Source organism: Pelobates fuscus, chromosome 7 (genome assembly GCF_036172605.1).
Source record: "Pelobates fuscus isolate aPelFus1 chromosome 7, aPelFus1.pri, whole genome shotgun sequence".
NCBI classification, from domain to species: Eukaryota; Metazoa; Chordata; class Amphibia; order Anura; family Pelobatidae; genus Pelobates; species Pelobates fuscus.
This window is the reverse complement of record NC_086323.1, coordinates 35026276-35043320: the sequence shown is the minus strand read 5'-3', so window position 1 is coordinate 35043320 and position 17045 is coordinate 35026276. Positions and strand designations below refer to the sequence as shown.

Genomic DNA, 17045 nt, shown 5'->3' with positions numbered 1-17045 from the left:
GACGTAGTTCTTGTGCGTAGAGTGTCTTTTTAATTTATTCCCCAAAATGGTGATAGTTGAAATGAGCACTTGGGAGTCTCGATATTGAACTATATTTATTTTAGCAAGCACCTTTTTTAAACATCTACAGTTAACATCTATTCTTTCTATACAGCCTCTTTGGGAAAAAAAAATATGAAAAAAAAGTATAAACGGTGGTGTATTCTTTTTTTGTGTATTAATAATCATCAAAAAAAGAAAGTAGTGAATTTTATGCAACTTATAGGAAATTATGTATATAAAAATCACATTAGCATGGATTTTTAACCTGCGATCAAACAAGTTTAAACGTAATTGCAATTAATGTTACATTAATTATTTTACATGGCAATGTTAAGTTTCACATTATTATTATATAAAACAAATATACATTTCGAAAGCCATATAGTGATATAGCTATACAGATATTATTCTTCAAGAATACTCGAACATTTCAAGCTCTTGTTTATAGATTCTTGGTTGGTATATATGTTCATACTAGTGTCATAGAGAAATGTCTCAACATGGGGTCATTACTGGTGAGATGACTTTGCCAGTTTGCTGTAAGTCTCTGTGTGTGCTCTGCAGGTCACATTAAGGTCCATATCCAGTTGAGTCCTCTCTGCCTTTCATCCATCATAGATCAATCACCTGAGTGCCACTTCTATAGAATAACAGTATTATGATGTGACTTAGTGTAAAGTGCTACACAGTGAGTGCAATATAAACACAGGAAGATTATGATTGCTATATTTCAGATATTTGTTGATTTTAGTTGACAGGACATAAAAGAAGATATCTACACACCTACACACACAAAGAAACACTATCATAACTACTCAATCGTTGATTGAACTTTTACTACAATCACTCAAAGTGGTGTATATTTATTTTGCAATTTAGTATTCTGTGCCTACCATTGAATATAAAAGTATGTTTGATTTTTGTTTTTTGTGTTTCTTTTTTTCTATTTTAGTTCCTCCCACTATTTTGGAAATTACACCGACTGGAGTTTCCCTGGGGAAATCAGGATTAATCAGATGTGAAACAGCAGCCTCTCCTTATCCAGTCTTCGAATGGTACAAAGGGGAGAGAAAGTAAGACCAATCTTTAAATAGTACCAATCATTAGATGTTGCATGTTTTATGGCATGCTTGAAAACAAATCAAATGGAGAAACCGACTAGAAAGGTTTAAACCGTAAAAAGGTTAACACATATCTCTCCAAATAAAACTACATTACTATTTTTATAGAGAATATTGAATGATTTTTCCAACCCTTTTTGTTCCTTTGCCTATTAGGCATTATTCTTTAGGTCCCATCCCCTAACCCCCTCCCCCCCCCCCCCAAAAATGATACATAATATTTTAAAATAACATTTTAATTACCTTAATCCAGTATGGCAAAGCTACTGAAGCTGATGGTCACAGTCACCATCTGACGTCATGGGAGCCGTGTGGAGGTCCCATCAAAGGCTTCTTATATTAGTGGAGAGTATATATAGAGGAGGGTAGGGGAGTCATAAACTCTCCCTTGCAGGCTCTGCATGCAGGTGAAAGACATAGAATATGCACAGAATTTACATTAGGCAGCCTAAGAGTAGTGGGCTGCCTAAGTCATGTGTGCCAGGGGTGCTACTGGTCCATCCAAATATCTCTTGGTGTGCAGTGTTTCAAGCACATCCAGACTCCTACCACCATGTTCATGATTTGAGTCATCTTTTAAACAACCAATACGTTTGAATCACAGTTTTTATCTTGTCCTTTTTTTTTCCACCTCCTATTTTTTTTCTCCCTTTTCCCTATATCTTATTGTTGTATTTGTTCACTTCATCCTACAGTCTACCGAATGCTCTTTGCCAATCTTTCTCATTTGTTTTTTAATTTACTTGTTTTTCCAAAGTTCCCTATTTTTTCTTTGTATCTCTTTGTCCCTTTTATTTTTTATCCCATTTTAATGCTGATATAATTTTCTGTCTTTTACCCCTACATCTTGTCTCTCTTACTACCCCCATTTTAATACAGATGTAGGATGTAAGGGGATTGAGAGAACTGGAAGAGAGTTTGCAAGCCAAAAGCATACAGTTGTAATCAAATTTCTTAAAACCCAAGTAAAAATCAGGTTTATTGTCAAAATGTACAGACTTTCATCTGTATACAATAAACATATCAAACAAAAGCAATTGAAACAGCTCAACACAACAAATGCTTCAAGTGGTTTCCCCAAATTCACCTGAAAATGCAACTTATAATGAATTCTCCAGTCACAAAATTAGTCAACCCTCTCAATAGAATCCTTCACAACAGCACAAATATGCAACACCTGATGCAACTAATCAAGGGCTTCAACCGTTGCACTAGGTGTGCTTGAGCTGGGACACTTAAAATACCTGAACTGGCTTTGCTTGATTTGTTGCAAACAGCTGAAAGTATGTAAATGCTGACAATAAACCTAATTTTCAATTAGGGACAGTTTTTTCTAACACAGTTACAATGGCTAGAAAAATTCCATTGTTAATTTTCCACAATTCTTTGCTCCGTAAATAATCTCCAATATGATGGAGGGATTGGTACTCTTTTTTTTTTTGCTAATATATCTATATTCCATTTTTTATTGTGTGGTTGAGCTATACAGTACATTGACATCAAAGTAAAAAAACAACAACATTTAATCACACATAAGCCCTCTCCCCTTGCTTTATTTTAAAAGAATATTAATAGAGAATGTTTAAAAAGAATTAATGATTGCTCTGGCGTCTAGCAGACAGATTTCATATCTTTAATTTATAACCTACACACCAACTACTCCAGGAACACTTTCTGATTTATCGAGAGGTCCACATTGTATTTAAGAGTAGTAGGACCCCTTGGGTGCAATGTATACTTTATATGACTTTGTAAAGATTTCTTAAGCCTCCTGAGTATAGCAAGTGTTTATTGAGTTGCCTTGGTAGGAGACAAAACTACATACATCAATGAGTACTTTTCAATTTCTGACAATAAAAAATTATGGTTACAATTTCACACATTTAGGATAGAGTGGATTCTGTCTGACTATCTGCAAATGTATGTTAATACACACATGACTAAAAAAAAAAAAAAATTATAAATAGTCCAGTATTTCCAGTCATATACAAATAGAGAACCGCTATCATAAACACTAACATTCACAGGCAGAAGGACAAATTACTGTGTAAATAAGGATTAGCTGGATTTTTATCTGCCTGCCTAGAATTAATCTGAGATTTGTTTCCTTTCTATTTTTTTAATATGCAATATACAGTGAATTAGTAAACAGTTTCTATTGTTTTGTTTTGTCACTTAATCATTATGAATTGTTTATATTTCACTGTTGGGCAGCTATAGGCAGTGGGTTTTATTTAATAAACAGTTTATAACCACATTGGCCACGCCAATTGCTGTGAAACTCTAAATTCTAATTTCAATAGTCTCTCTCTCTCTCTCTCTCTTTATATATATATATATATATATATATATATATATATATATATATATATATATATATATATTATTTTCTATTCAGTAATTTTCTCTCTGTCTGTGTATGTATATATGTTTTGTTACAAAAAAAATATTTATTCTATTTATGAGCAAGTGATTAAAGAATATTGTGTAGTATTATTTATTTATTTATTATTGCTATTTATAGTAGATGATATAGCTTAGAAGTCAGATTTTACTGTTGACATTTCCTTAAAAGGACTTTATTACTTTATTATACAAATATAAATGGTGGTGTACATTTGTGTTGTAACTAGTAGACTTGTGTACAAATGCTTTTCAGCTGGTGCGAACAAATCCAATTCATTTTAATCTATACCCGAATGAATTGATCCATTCGGGATTTACCTGTAAACTCTTATTCATTGAATAAGACTCCACAAGTTCATAGAATAAAACTCCACAGGTTCATAGAATACAACTCCACATGTTCATAGAATAAGACTCCACAGGTAAATCCTGGAAGGATTGATGTGTTCAGGCTTAGATTAAAAGAAATTTGATTTGTTCATATCCTAGGCAAACATTTTGCACAGAGATCAGTAAACCACTGAGAGGTTTAGGGGCACAGTTGGCTCTGTTCCCTAAAGAGCAAGTTTGCAAAACTGATTTGAGAACTGCACTGTTCTCACTCACACATTTCAACAATTTTTTGATAGTAACAAATATGGGCAACGAGGAAAGGGAAGAAGTCTGCGGATCCCTGATCTATATACATTGATTTTCCCAAAACATTTATTTTTCATCCCAAATTTTGTGTCAAACTTTACTTAGGCTAACTCTAATATTTATGTTTTTTTTTTTTCAAGAGGACGGATTTATTTATTTTTTAACAGTATGTGTATACTTAAAGTGGCTCTGTCACTTTTTTGTTTTTTTTGGCAAATCTAAATCCCCCTCACTGACCTGCCCCATTATTTTTTTTTAATTAATAAATAAGGAAGGTTGGCACTAATGTTCTTTATCTTTACGTATAACCCACGGGTTTACAAAGTTGACATGGGGAGCTCTGTTGTCGAGTTACTTTGAGGCTCAGCATGTCATGCATTCTTTGTGCTGACTCTTGTGTATTCTTAAGAATCAACACAGATCTAAGGTGTACTGGGCATATGTTTGTTTTTTGGTGCATAACCTAGGAAGGGCAGGGGCTGAGATTTTCGGTGGCTGCTATTTTTGTGGTACCTTGAAAAAAAAAACGGAAGCAGTACGATGGAAAAAGGTAAGTTAAACTGGTTCTGGGGACTATAGAGGTTGTGTGGGAGGATGCAGAACTTCATAGGCTGGAGCCAAGGGAGGTGTAGTTTCATGACAGAGCCACTTTAACTAATATCTTTAACATTGTTGATGTAACTGAGAACAAATATTTCAAAAAAGAAAAAATAACCCATTCTGGTTTGTTTGATGAATAACTTATAAACATACCATTAACTGCTAGTTTAGCAGTTACAGGTCACATAAAGAGTGAGTGCATCATTGTTTCTTATTTAATTTTTTTATCCTAGAATGTTATGGAATTTAAAGTTTATTAGCAATGATGGAACCCAAAATGACCACATTTCTATAAATAATATAATATTTATTAACACAAACATTATACCACCAATTGCTCCCAACATAGCTTGCATTATTGTCTTACACACTCCCAGTGTTGCACTGATGTTGTGAATTTTGTAAACCTGGTGTATTTTACTAGCTATAGTCTGCCAAAACAGCCATGCCATTTCTGAAGTTGAATACATCGAAACCCATTTCTAGTTTAAGAATTATTTTAGTTTTCCAAGTAATCAAATGAAAAAAAACCTCAGAGTAGACAAAATGATTTCATATATGGCAATTTGTCTCCTTTCATTTCAGTCTAAACCAGAAATTGCTTGCATGTATTGTAATAATGTTGATTTGCAGAACAATGTCCACATTTGGGTTCAGCAACATCCGTGGAATATTAATCATAATTTCATGTAGTTGACATTTAAAGGATTAAACTAGTACCATCCACCTGTCGGCGTCCCACGATGCCTAGGTCAAGCAAGAGTAAGATAAAACATGTTTAACATATGTTTTTGAACTTCTAGAAATATTCAGTTTTATATAAATCAAGCTAAAAGTGGTGCTTTAATGTTTCTTTTATTAAGCCTGGGATATCTCTGTAAAAATCTTTGATAAAGAAACAGTAGGTTCCTAACAACAATACCATCAATAAAGGGAGATACATCGACTTTTGCATATCGTGTGAATAATAAGCAGATGTTAAAAAGCTAATCATAAAAAAAATAATGATTGGTCATTTTTAGAAGGTATTGCTTAGCACTAAATATAATAATCTTTGCATGAAAATTTTTTTAACATCCTTTACAAACTTCTCCACACCAGCTTTATTTAGAGCTTTTTACTTTTGGTGCACCGAATGCAAAATTAGAATTCTTATTAAAGATTGCTCTATTTTTCTGCAAAGAAAATATTACAATTCCCCACCATAAAAATGTTCCTTCCTATGCTTTTTGCAGTTAAATCATAAAAATGGTTTAATTTACCTTTGTTCCAAGCAACAAATGTTCAAAAAAAGAAACACAAAAGAACAACTATTATGTTGAAAGGCAGCCTTGTTTAATCAGACTAATGTGCCCTTTTCTTTCTCAGACTCACAAATGGCCAGAAAGGAATAACTATAAAGAATTACAATTCACGGTCCATTCTCACGGTTTCCAATGTAACAGAAGAACATTTTGGCAACTATACGTGTGTAGCGGTAAACAAGCTCGGTACCAGCAATGCCAGTCTGCTGCTCAACCGTAAGTAACTACATTAGCATTATGTCAATCTTATTTGTGACAAAGTTTACGATATGGTCACTTTGAACTAAATACACATTACTATTTTGATGTCAACTTTGGTATACTTACAAAACTTGAGTTATAAACATTTAAACCTAATTGCCCCTTTGACGTCTCAAATAAAACCCTTTTAAATTTAACACACCTGAGCGTAATGAAGTGTCATCTTTAGGTTATTTCTAATTAATTTATTTATTTTATTTCTAATACCCAATCAATGACAGGGCTAGCATCCAGCATGGGTCTAGAGTCTTCTGCCATAATTAATGATGTTTATCTGCAGCTCCACAATATCCCTCCAATCTGTTTGGTCACTGAAAAAATGGCCTCCCAATGACCTCCCAATGGTCAAGCAGAGATTGCAAATGACATTTAACACATTTGTGGATAACCTCAGTAGCAATGTGACTATGTATTTAATCTCCCCTTTTTGACAAAAGAACTGAAGGGACTGAATACCCACTGGCTATATAGTTACACACATTATTTGATTGGTCCAGGTGACTTTGGGGACAAATCTACCCCAACCCTTTTCTTCTCCTGTAAGAAGAATAAGGAATAGAACTTTGCGACACAGGTCCACTAGTATTCCCATTTTTTTTGTACTTATGCTTCTTTAGACAACAATTTATAGATGACTGCAAACACATTGAACAGGTGTACTCTTACATAAATAACAACATGTCCAATATACTTCCAATCTACACCTATACAATAGTTTTCATACCCATGACATACAAGAACCATTAAAATGTAAGATTTTTAACAAACATTTTTATGTATCATTGGAAATTGTGTTGTTATTTTTTTTTTGCTTGTTTTTTGTTGTTGCTTTTATTGTAATTTCCTTTCACAGACATCACTGTCTGTCCTGATTTGATGTCATGATAAATTGTGTCTTCTTGTTGTGTCTATGGTAGAAAAAAACAATCCCTAAGTAAGTTATTTGTCTTTTGGTGCAGTTTAAAAAAAAAAAAATATATATATATATATATATATATATAATTATCATTTTTATTATTGTACAAAACATTTTAGAAGTTCATTCAATGAATGTGTGTTTAAGCCATCTAAGTCTATGATTAAAATAGAGAGTAAATTCTTGTTCAAATAAATGATTCTTGGGTTGAAGTTAGCTATGGATGTTTTTCCAAAGTCTCCAGTCTAGGGTCATGGGTTGATTGATTCTGAAGTTGAACTTAGACGAAAATTATCACATTTTCAGCAAATACAACTGTTAGAAAATAGACACTGTACTTACCCAAGTGGAGGGATTGTTGGAGCAACAGATGACTCTTAACCCTACAGCACTTCACTAATCACTTGGATTGATGCCTATAGAATCTGAATCCACCATGTTAATGATAAAAACATGGACACATACAGCCACACAAAGCCACATACAATCTCATGTAGCCACATATAGATAACCCATGATTGTTTGTTAAAATATGTATTGAATGTGATATTGCATTGCTAAACCAAATGTTGATGCATTGCATTGTTTTGTGCATTGCGTACTTCTTCATCCCTTCATTTTAATTATGTATACATAAATTCCTAATTTAGTATTGAAAACAAAATTCATGTTTTCAGTGTTTATTTTTTGTTTATTTTTATATATATATAATTTTAATAGATTTTCTTTTTATCCTCTTTCAATTTATATTAGTATGTTACTTTAACAATTAGAAAGTTACTTTTTACGAAATATGCTAATTGTAATAGAGGACTTACAGTTTACTGTGTTTTGTGTGGCATCATTCAGTCCATGTGCAATAGATGCAATACACTGTCACTCTCTCTTGCATTTTTGAGAAATCAGCATAATTACTATTTTATTTTCCAATTTTGCGTATGTAGTAAAGGCAAAACTTGCATCTGGCTGTGGGCATATGCAAATGCATTGTGTGGCAGCTGGTTATTGGATAATTGCCTTAGGGCTACATGAGTTAGGATTGCTGTACATCGACCTTCCCCACAGCATCCAAAAAGATGCTGTTTGCTTTGTGACGTTTGTTCTGATTCAAATTGTATCAAGTATTTGTGAATTATCAAGCATTTGGGAATTAGTGCACGGTTGTGTTCCGTTTAGTGACTGGTTTATATAGTAGTGATGGTTTGCATTTGAGGGTAAGAAATTAGTTATTAGTTAGTAGTTTCTTTGTCTTAATTCAATATGATGCATCATTTTCCTTTAAAAGGGCATATTTGTGGTCATATAGTGTATTTTTGTGCACCAGCCTCTTTCTGCATCTAAATAACCGAATGTCAAATTGGAATAATTGTTGAATGGTCTCAATCAAGACTATTTGGGTAACACAGCAAAACTGTAAATAGCTCTGTTAGTATACCCTCAAACATCAGAATTCCATAAAGCGGCATTCCATTGGGCGGGGCAAATGTGGATAGACCAGTTTGGGGAACTATATGATTGGCTCCATCCTAAGGGGCAGACCTGAGAAAAATGGGGCAGATCCACCTAGAGAATAAGCTGGTTAGCATAGCGTGAATGCATGCCAGACTTACTGCCATCACTCCATCCAAATCACAAAAACTCTATTACAGTACTTTCTGTGTGGTCTGATTGCTCTTAGCATAGTGTAATAATATCTAATGATGCTCTTGCACTATGCATTCTGGGGAATGTTCCATGGTGTTCACAAAAGCAAGACGCCAGGGTACAAACCCAGGATAGTGGGACAGCACCCTGGAAGGACTGTTCAACAAAATCGGGGCCCTTGGGAGGCCTGCTTTTAGTTATTGCTGTCGAGTACCAAACATCATAGCCAATACACACCTACTAGGAGAGGTTATAGGAGTGTAGCTTATGGGACAAGTTCAGATTCCAATGACGAGAATGAGGGTTTCGTATTCATGTCATTTATTAATTTGACACATTTTTAATAAATGTTTATGTTCAATAGATACTTGCACTTAAGTTCATTGGTACACCTAATATTTAATGCAAATATCTATTCAGCCAATTTTGTAGCAGCAAATGATATATAAAAACATGCAAGCATTGTCAAGTGGTTTACAGTTATACACTGATCTGTGCTTTCTCTATAATTCTAAGTAATTGCAAAATTCATTAAATATTAATTCAAAAAGTCTGCTATGGTTTCTGTTCAGTTATTTTGACCTCAAATGTGAAACGCTATTTTGAAATCCTGTAAATTGACACTTTACAGACTTATTAACCAAAGGGAGAGTTGACAGGAATTCAAAGGGAATTCAAAGTGCTTTTTTTTTTTATTTAATTGGGCAGACTAGATGGGCTGAATGCTTCTTATCTGCTGTCACATTCTATGTTTCTACGTTTCTATGTTAGCCAAAGTAGCCAACTATAAACATTCTCCAAGTCAGATATGCTTCCAATTTGTCATCTTTGGCTTTAGAAATTTAAATTCAATTTTAATTCCCATCAATTCTCACTGTAGTAAATAATCCTGTTAGTGAATAATCCTGTGAGTTAGAATAGGAGAGACATTAAAACATTTGAATAAGAAAAATTTGACCTATGGAATGATTGTTCATGCCCGATGTGGAGGTGAAAGTATCTCAAACACTACTGATCAGTCTACTTGCTGCTCTGTGCAACAATATGTCAATCTGTGTATAGCTACTTCCAGCAGAATGTTATGTCATGTCACAAAGCACACTTTATCTATCATTATTATTGTTTTATTTTTTATGTAGCTCCATCAAATTCCGTAGCACTGTACAATGGGTGGAATCTAATGCTGGTTCCAAGAATATGACAATGGCCTGATTGTACAATAACCTTCATAGTCATCAAAGCTCAGTCCATAGAGCAGTGCTCCTCAACCTTTTCCTCAAGGCCCACCTAACAGTGCAGGATTTAGGAATTACCTGGGTGTGTCTAGGGTGTTTAGAAAAAGAAAAAAACAACAACTTAGAGGTCTGTATGTCTAAGGCTTAGTAGTTGTTGTTGTTTATTTTTCTAAACACGCGCCTAGACACATCCGGGTAATCCCTAAAACATGGACTTTTAGATGGGCCTTGAGGAAAGGGTTGAGAAGCACTGCAGTAGAGCACCTTTAGAGTGTTTGATAAGTGGAACAGGAACTTTGCAGCATAAAGGTGCAGCTGACAAATGCATGATGTTGCCATGTCAACATTGACCAGAACGTTTCCAGCAACCTGTTGAACCCATTCCTCTATGAGTGCAGTCTGTTCATGCAGTGAAGGTAGGTGGAAACCTACCTAGTATAAGAAAGGTGTACTTTATTATGTGGCTGTTGAATGTGATATAATGTTTTTTTTTTTAATTGATAGTCCATTCTAGCCAGCAGTGTCCTTTAAACAGAATGACATACAAAGGCAATGGGTAAACATGTAGATATACATGGAAAAATAAACCTGTTAAAATAAATAACATATATTGACACGTTAAACTGTGCCCCAGCTGTTGCTAGCCTATAGGTCCCATAAGTACCTTAGAGAGAAAGTAATTTATTTAAAAAGCATTTTATTACAATGATACTGTTCAGAAAAACTAAATGTCCAATAACCGTGAAAGTCATGCTGACGCTATAACTGCAGATTTGGTCACATTGCAGGATTATCCCATGATACTTGGATTCACAGAAAGTAAAAAAAAAAAAAGTCAAGAAGAGGTGATAGTTTTAAAATTTACATATGCAAATATTCAGTGACAGAGATAGGCTGATGTTTGTCTTCAATATCATGCCTGCATACTAATCAGGTTTTCAGCTAATCTTCATTCACTTAATTAGCCTTTAAACTGTGACTTGCAAATCTGATATCGAAACTCAGTCGAAACAGCACAGGCTGAGTAATATTCTACAAGCAATAATATTCTACAAGCCATTCTAAAAAAAAACCATGCCTGTTTGCCATTTGTGTGCTAAAGTAAAATAATTCCAAAGGAGAAGTTATAATGAAAAAATACAAAACAAAAAGAAAAAAAATTGATTGGAATTTTATTTTGTAAAATTTCATAAAACAACATTCTAAACTTAATTAAACTATTAAGGGGCACTGCAAGATTTTTTTAAACTTCAGTTCAGCATTAAAAAAAAAAAAAAACACTGGACATTGCTATGTTTTTAAAGGAAAACTCCAAGAACCAAAACCACTACAGCCTGCTGAAATAGTTAGGGTTTTCCTGAGAAAAGTCCCATAGAGGACTGAAACGTCGACACATTTTCTGGTGAATAATTGCACAATAAAATTTCAAGACACAAGAAAACAATGATGCACTCACAGGTCTTTGAAATCAAAATTTGCTGTGTACATTCAAATCAATGTTTCGCACCCATTCGGGTCTTTTTCAAGATCAATATATATATTTCTTATAATTTCCATGACATTGGGAAGTGAGGTTTTCAAGAAGAGCTGGCTAATGTTGCCATCTATTAGTTTTTCCACATCTCTGAATGTTCCGGTCTCAGTCCAAAATCAAAATTTCTGTTTTATCTAACTGGTTAATACCAAGGCACAGCCTTGTCTTTGATTTCAAATTGGCCAGGTTTTTTTTTTTCTCTCATCCCCTATCATTTTCCTTCAGCACTAAACCTGTCTCGGTGGGCATCTTCAGGTAGAAACATTCCCATATTACTGTTCCTTTAGGAGCAGATTTCATCTGCAATGGACATGGTTGTTTTCCCCTTTTATCAAACTGGAATCTCTAAAGTGCCATTCTTTGCATGTCATCGTGCTACCTGCTGCTTGCAACTAACACTCTTTAGAATTTAATTCAGATGCGTAACGAGAGATTAGCACAAACATTTCCATTATCATGCAAACCCCATCAAGAGCTCTCACATATTTTGACCTTGCAGTTAATATGTATTGACTCAGACGCCAGTAATTTTATGATTAAGGGCAAATGTGAATGAATAGTTATAACACGCAAATGAGACATCAATAATTGATCACGTTGCTCAGTTCCGATAGTTCTCCCCTCTCATTTTTCTGCAGAACTGTCCCATATCCCTGTGAGACCGGGTTACATATTAAAGTCTTAGTATTAGTTGTAGATTTAATCTTTAAAAAAAAAATATATATATATATATATTAAGCCCTTTGAAGTTAAAAAAAGGTAGGAAAATATTTTGCACCTCGATCTCTATGAGACGAGAGGGAAGTTTAGGGCAAGCAATATGTGGGGAGGTTTACAAATCAGGTGAATTATGTGGGATGAATGATATCTGGAGAATGTGCAAGACACAGAACTCTAAAGTAATATGACAAAATAAAACTTTAAATAATGTACAATATGTGTGAGAGCATCCCAGAGCTCCATGCTAATAAGACTCACATAATGCTGAGTGTATAGGAGCGTATATGTGTGGAGCTCTGGGGTGTACGTGTACACGCTGCACATTAATCTAAGTTTTTATTTTACTGTAGAACTCGATGTCTTTTTTTCCAGATGTTGTTTGCCACAGGAACTTTCTCATAAATGCTATTTGCCTTATCCAGCCATCCATCCCCGTATCACTATTTCTTGTACTAAATCCTAATTCATTCATACCCATAATATAAGCTCCTTTCATTAGCTTTCTCTCTAATGGGAGAGGGTTCTGCTTAGGACAGTGCTGGAGGTGGAACCTAATGTCCTGACTGATTGCTATGATCATCCTCAGCTCAGAGTCTGTTTAAAGAGGACTTTCTTGAGAATCATAATACTTCCATACAAAAACCTTGCTCATTATGTTAGCCCTGCTTACTATATAGTTGCATTGCAGATCTTCTCTCTACTACTGACAATGTAAGAATAGAAGATAGAACTGTGGTGAGACCAAATGTGATAAAACTCCCCACAGTGCAAATCGAAAAAAAAAAAAAAAAAAAACATGGAAAAATTAATGTTATGCATCACATTTATATCTCATGTCTGACTTGAAAAGCCCTCCTTGGGCAAAGCAACTCAAGAAATCTTGTTTTCACAACTATCTAAAGTTTCCAGCCTGACATGCAAATATGCACAGGCAGGTACCAGACTTGATGCTGGAATTAGTAATATCTGGGTACTGCTTAACCCCTCCACTGGATCTACCACTATTCTCTACTGATTAACATACAGGGTTTTTTTTTTGTGTGAGTTTTTGAGAGTTGACAACTGGTAAGAAAAATGTAGTCCAGAAGCCAAATATTTTGAAACAAATTTTGTAAATTCTTTTCAATTCAACAGCCCTCCCCTTAAATATTTAAACTTATATCAGGTCTAGATAATATGTAATGTAATAGCACGTACTATGAATATTATTATTAGAGTCCTAAAAAGCATTTTATAAGCCATCATTATTTTTTTTTTGAGGCACAATTGGACTTTCTAATTTATGTTTTTTGCATTCCATTGGATCAACAGCAGCAACTGATACGGTTAAATATGATGAACATCTTTGTTACGACACTCACCACCAGGTAGAGGAAGCCGCCGTTTAGTGAATAATCCCCTTTCTCCAGAAATGCAGTTTTTTTTTTTTTTTTAAATTCTTTATTTTTGTTGTGCACAAGAATAACAATAAACTTTGGTGCGCCACAACAGCGACATCAAATTAGAGTAGTAAACAATTCGTATAAGTTGTAGCATGCGGTAAGCTGGCACATTTTTGGTATATACATAGTTATGTTGCAACGGTGTTCTCGATTAGCTCAAGCAGAGGGTTAGTAATCACAATTTTATATAAACAATTTGTGTTTAGTGAGGCATTAATTATAAAAAGTAAAGCTTACATGTTGACCGGCCTATATATGTCTGCTGTTAATCCAATGACAGTGTTAGCAGGTCGTGTTTGAGGCAAAAATATACAGTGTCGAAGCGTCATGTTAGCAATCGTCGAAGTGAATGTCATGTGGTCATATGGGGCATCGTATTAAGCTTGCATAATTGTACGGTAATAGGGGTAAGGATATAAGTAAAGGTGGACAAGAGTTAGGCCGTCTGGGTTTTTTTTCGATAATAGTCCGGTTTGAGTTTAGTATGTCGTAATCAGGAATGTGTGGACAATGCATAGCAGAAGCAAGTGTCGCGCTAAGATGTGGTCTATGTGCGGTGGTGTACTGTATTGCTATGGGACAGATGGGAGGTCGATACTCCTGTTGAGGCGGACATATAGTGTGGGTGCTAAACCTTATGTATGTGGGCATCCCATACTCTTAAGCGTTTGGCATGTGTCGAGCTAAGGGCGAAGCCTAGCCTGTCAGTCCATCCGGTGAGTGTCTGTTGGGTTCGTGAGGCTGTGTTGGCTGTATGCATTGCCTGGGCGAGTAGCATGTCAATGCGCTACCGTGCACCTGTAGTTGGGACAGTAAATGGGATCACATTATATAGGCATATGGGTGGGCAATAGTTTTGCAAACAGTCGGAACTATGTACATCAGATAATGTCCCGGTATTGGGGCCGACATGGTTGCAGTCCGCTTCAGGATCGAACACAATTCCAGAGTAGTCCGTTTGCTGCGGCGTGGATGGTAAGTCGGGCGTCTCGACCACCCACAGAAATCTATTCCCTTTGTGAGAGTCTGTGGCTGGTTGGCTGGAACGAGTTGTGGTCTCTTGATAGCCGCGTTTGGGCCCAGCAAAGGGCGGGATAACAATCTGGACGGTGATCAATAAAGTCCCAGAGGTTTTAGGTTGCTCGATGGATGTGGGTGGTGGGGCCCGGTATTGTCAGGTGAGGGCTCTGTCGGGGTTGAGGTGAATGCGCCTCATTTCGGTTTAGGTGGTAACTGCAGCGTATGTAACTGGCGTGAGGTTTCGAGGTACAAATGGGGCACTGCCCGCTGGGTTCCAGCTGTGAGCCGGTGTGGTGGAGGCTGCGGGGCTCGCCTGAAGGATTGAGTCCCATGTGAGACCCAAGGTCTGTAGTAGTTCTGCTGAGTCTTGCGGGTCTTGGATCTTGTGGGTTGTCTCCCCGTGCATTACATGGAGTGAGTTGGGGGTCCGCCAGCGATACGGAATGTTGTGTTGCTGGAGTGTGGTGGTGAGGGGTCGGAGTGACCTACGCCACGCCAAGGTGCCCCCTGACAGGTCCCCGTAAAAGGTCAGCTTGGTATTCTCAAATTGTAAGGGGGTCTTTCCCCTGAGTGCGGTAAGGACCGTCGCTTTGTCCGCTCCGTTATGAAAGGTGAGGATAGTGTCCTTCGTGGCTGAGGTAGGGGCTTTGGCAGATTTTGGGATCCTGAAAATAGCTGCGGGCACGATAGGTGCAGTATTACCTGGAGGTAGTATGCTGGTCAGAAGGCGTTTGACCATGTGCGGAACTTCTGTCTCCGGTAGCTCCGCTGGCAGCCCCCTGACCTTGATATTAAATCGTCTCTTCGTGTCCTCCTGGGCGTCCAGGCGCCGCTCCAGCAGCGCATTTTTGCGGTGCAGTTCCCGCATTTCACTTTGCAGAGTAGCAATGGTGCTCTTGTGTTCCTGTGAGGAGGCCTCTAGCTCAGTGATGCGGCCTGTCAGACCTCGCAGTTCTCCCCTTAGGGCCGTGACGTCCGTGAGGATATTGCTTTGCAGGTCTGCCAGGAGGGCCTTAAGCACCCCCGTGGTCACTAGGTCGGCATCAGGGTCTTTTCTCGTATTGCTGGAGGTTTTCTTCGGTTTCGGGTCCGGAGGTGGGAGGTATTCCTCCTCTGCTTCCTCGGAATAGTCGTCCGAGAAGTCCGTGCAGCCGCCATGGAGCGCCGCCATATTGGCTTCACTCGGGCCGCATGCTCTCCTCCACATTTCCCCGATTGTGAGCCCCGGGGTTGTTATATCTGCCGCCTTCTTCTTATGCTTGCGTCCCATTTGGCTTGTGGGGTACTTGCGTGCAGGCAGCGGTGAGCGGTGGCGGTTATGGCGATATTTAGGCGAGATTTCTCAGATTTTGTCACGGAGCCCCTGAGTAGTGCGTCTGATCACCTCGAGTTGTCGACCGGAAGCCCCAGAAATGCAGTTTTAATCCAGCCGATCGTCAAAACTCCTGAACGGAGCATACGAACGCGGCAACTCCCGATCAGCAATTCAGTCGAATTCCTTTCACAGATAGAAATAACGAAAAGTACTGTCCCAATAATAAATCCCTCCACAAACGAGACCAAGCTCCGTCTTGAAGGTCAAACAGGAATGTGTTTAATGGGGGCTACCTGCCCGGTATTTATGCGGGTCTCCACAAGGTGGACACTCCCCTAGGGGACCCTGTGGAAGACTGTACAATATATTGGACAGTAGCCAATCGCAGTGGCTTCAACATAAGCCCTTCCCATCTTACCCATAAATCCTTCTTCTCTATCCCGTAGATAATTGGGAAGAAACCTAATTATCTCCCAGGATAGAGACAATCGCCATTTTAAAATACAATGATAAAAATACAGTAAAATACATAAATGCAAAAGTACCGAATAAAAATAGTTTGTGCAACGTATCCCCAGATAGCCTGGATCTGAGTGCATATTTCTACCGAATAGCGCTCAGATCCGATGTACCTAGTTCAATCGCCATGGAGTCAAAGTCTTTCACAAGTCGAATGACTCCATGTCCATGTGTCACACGTACTACAATATATCCGCACAGCCTGATTAAAATTTGGCCAAAAGAAGTTCTGCATGATCCTATAGGCTGTGCGGCGGGACCCTAGATGTCCAGCTAATGGAACATCATGTCCTATCCGCAGAATCTCCTGCCAGTATTTGCGGGCAC

The 17045-nt window shown here is 37.1% G+C and overlaps 1 protein-coding gene across 3 annotated transcripts in view; it reads left to right on the top strand.

Annotated features, from left to right (window-relative positions):
- NEGR1 (neuronal growth regulator 1) overlaps positions 1 to 17045 on the top strand; it is a 473994-nt gene that overhangs the window by 360638 nt on the left and 96311 nt on the right. For all 3 annotated transcript variants that reach the window (XM_063427922.1, XM_063427923.1, XM_063427924.1), the window contains exons 5-6: positions 995 to 1115; positions 6177 to 6328. In XM_063427922.1, coding sequence (XP_063283992.1) covers positions 995 to 1115; positions 6177 to 6328 — 273 coding nt within the window. The remainder of the gene's footprint in view (positions 1 to 994; positions 1116 to 6176; positions 6329 to 17045) is intronic.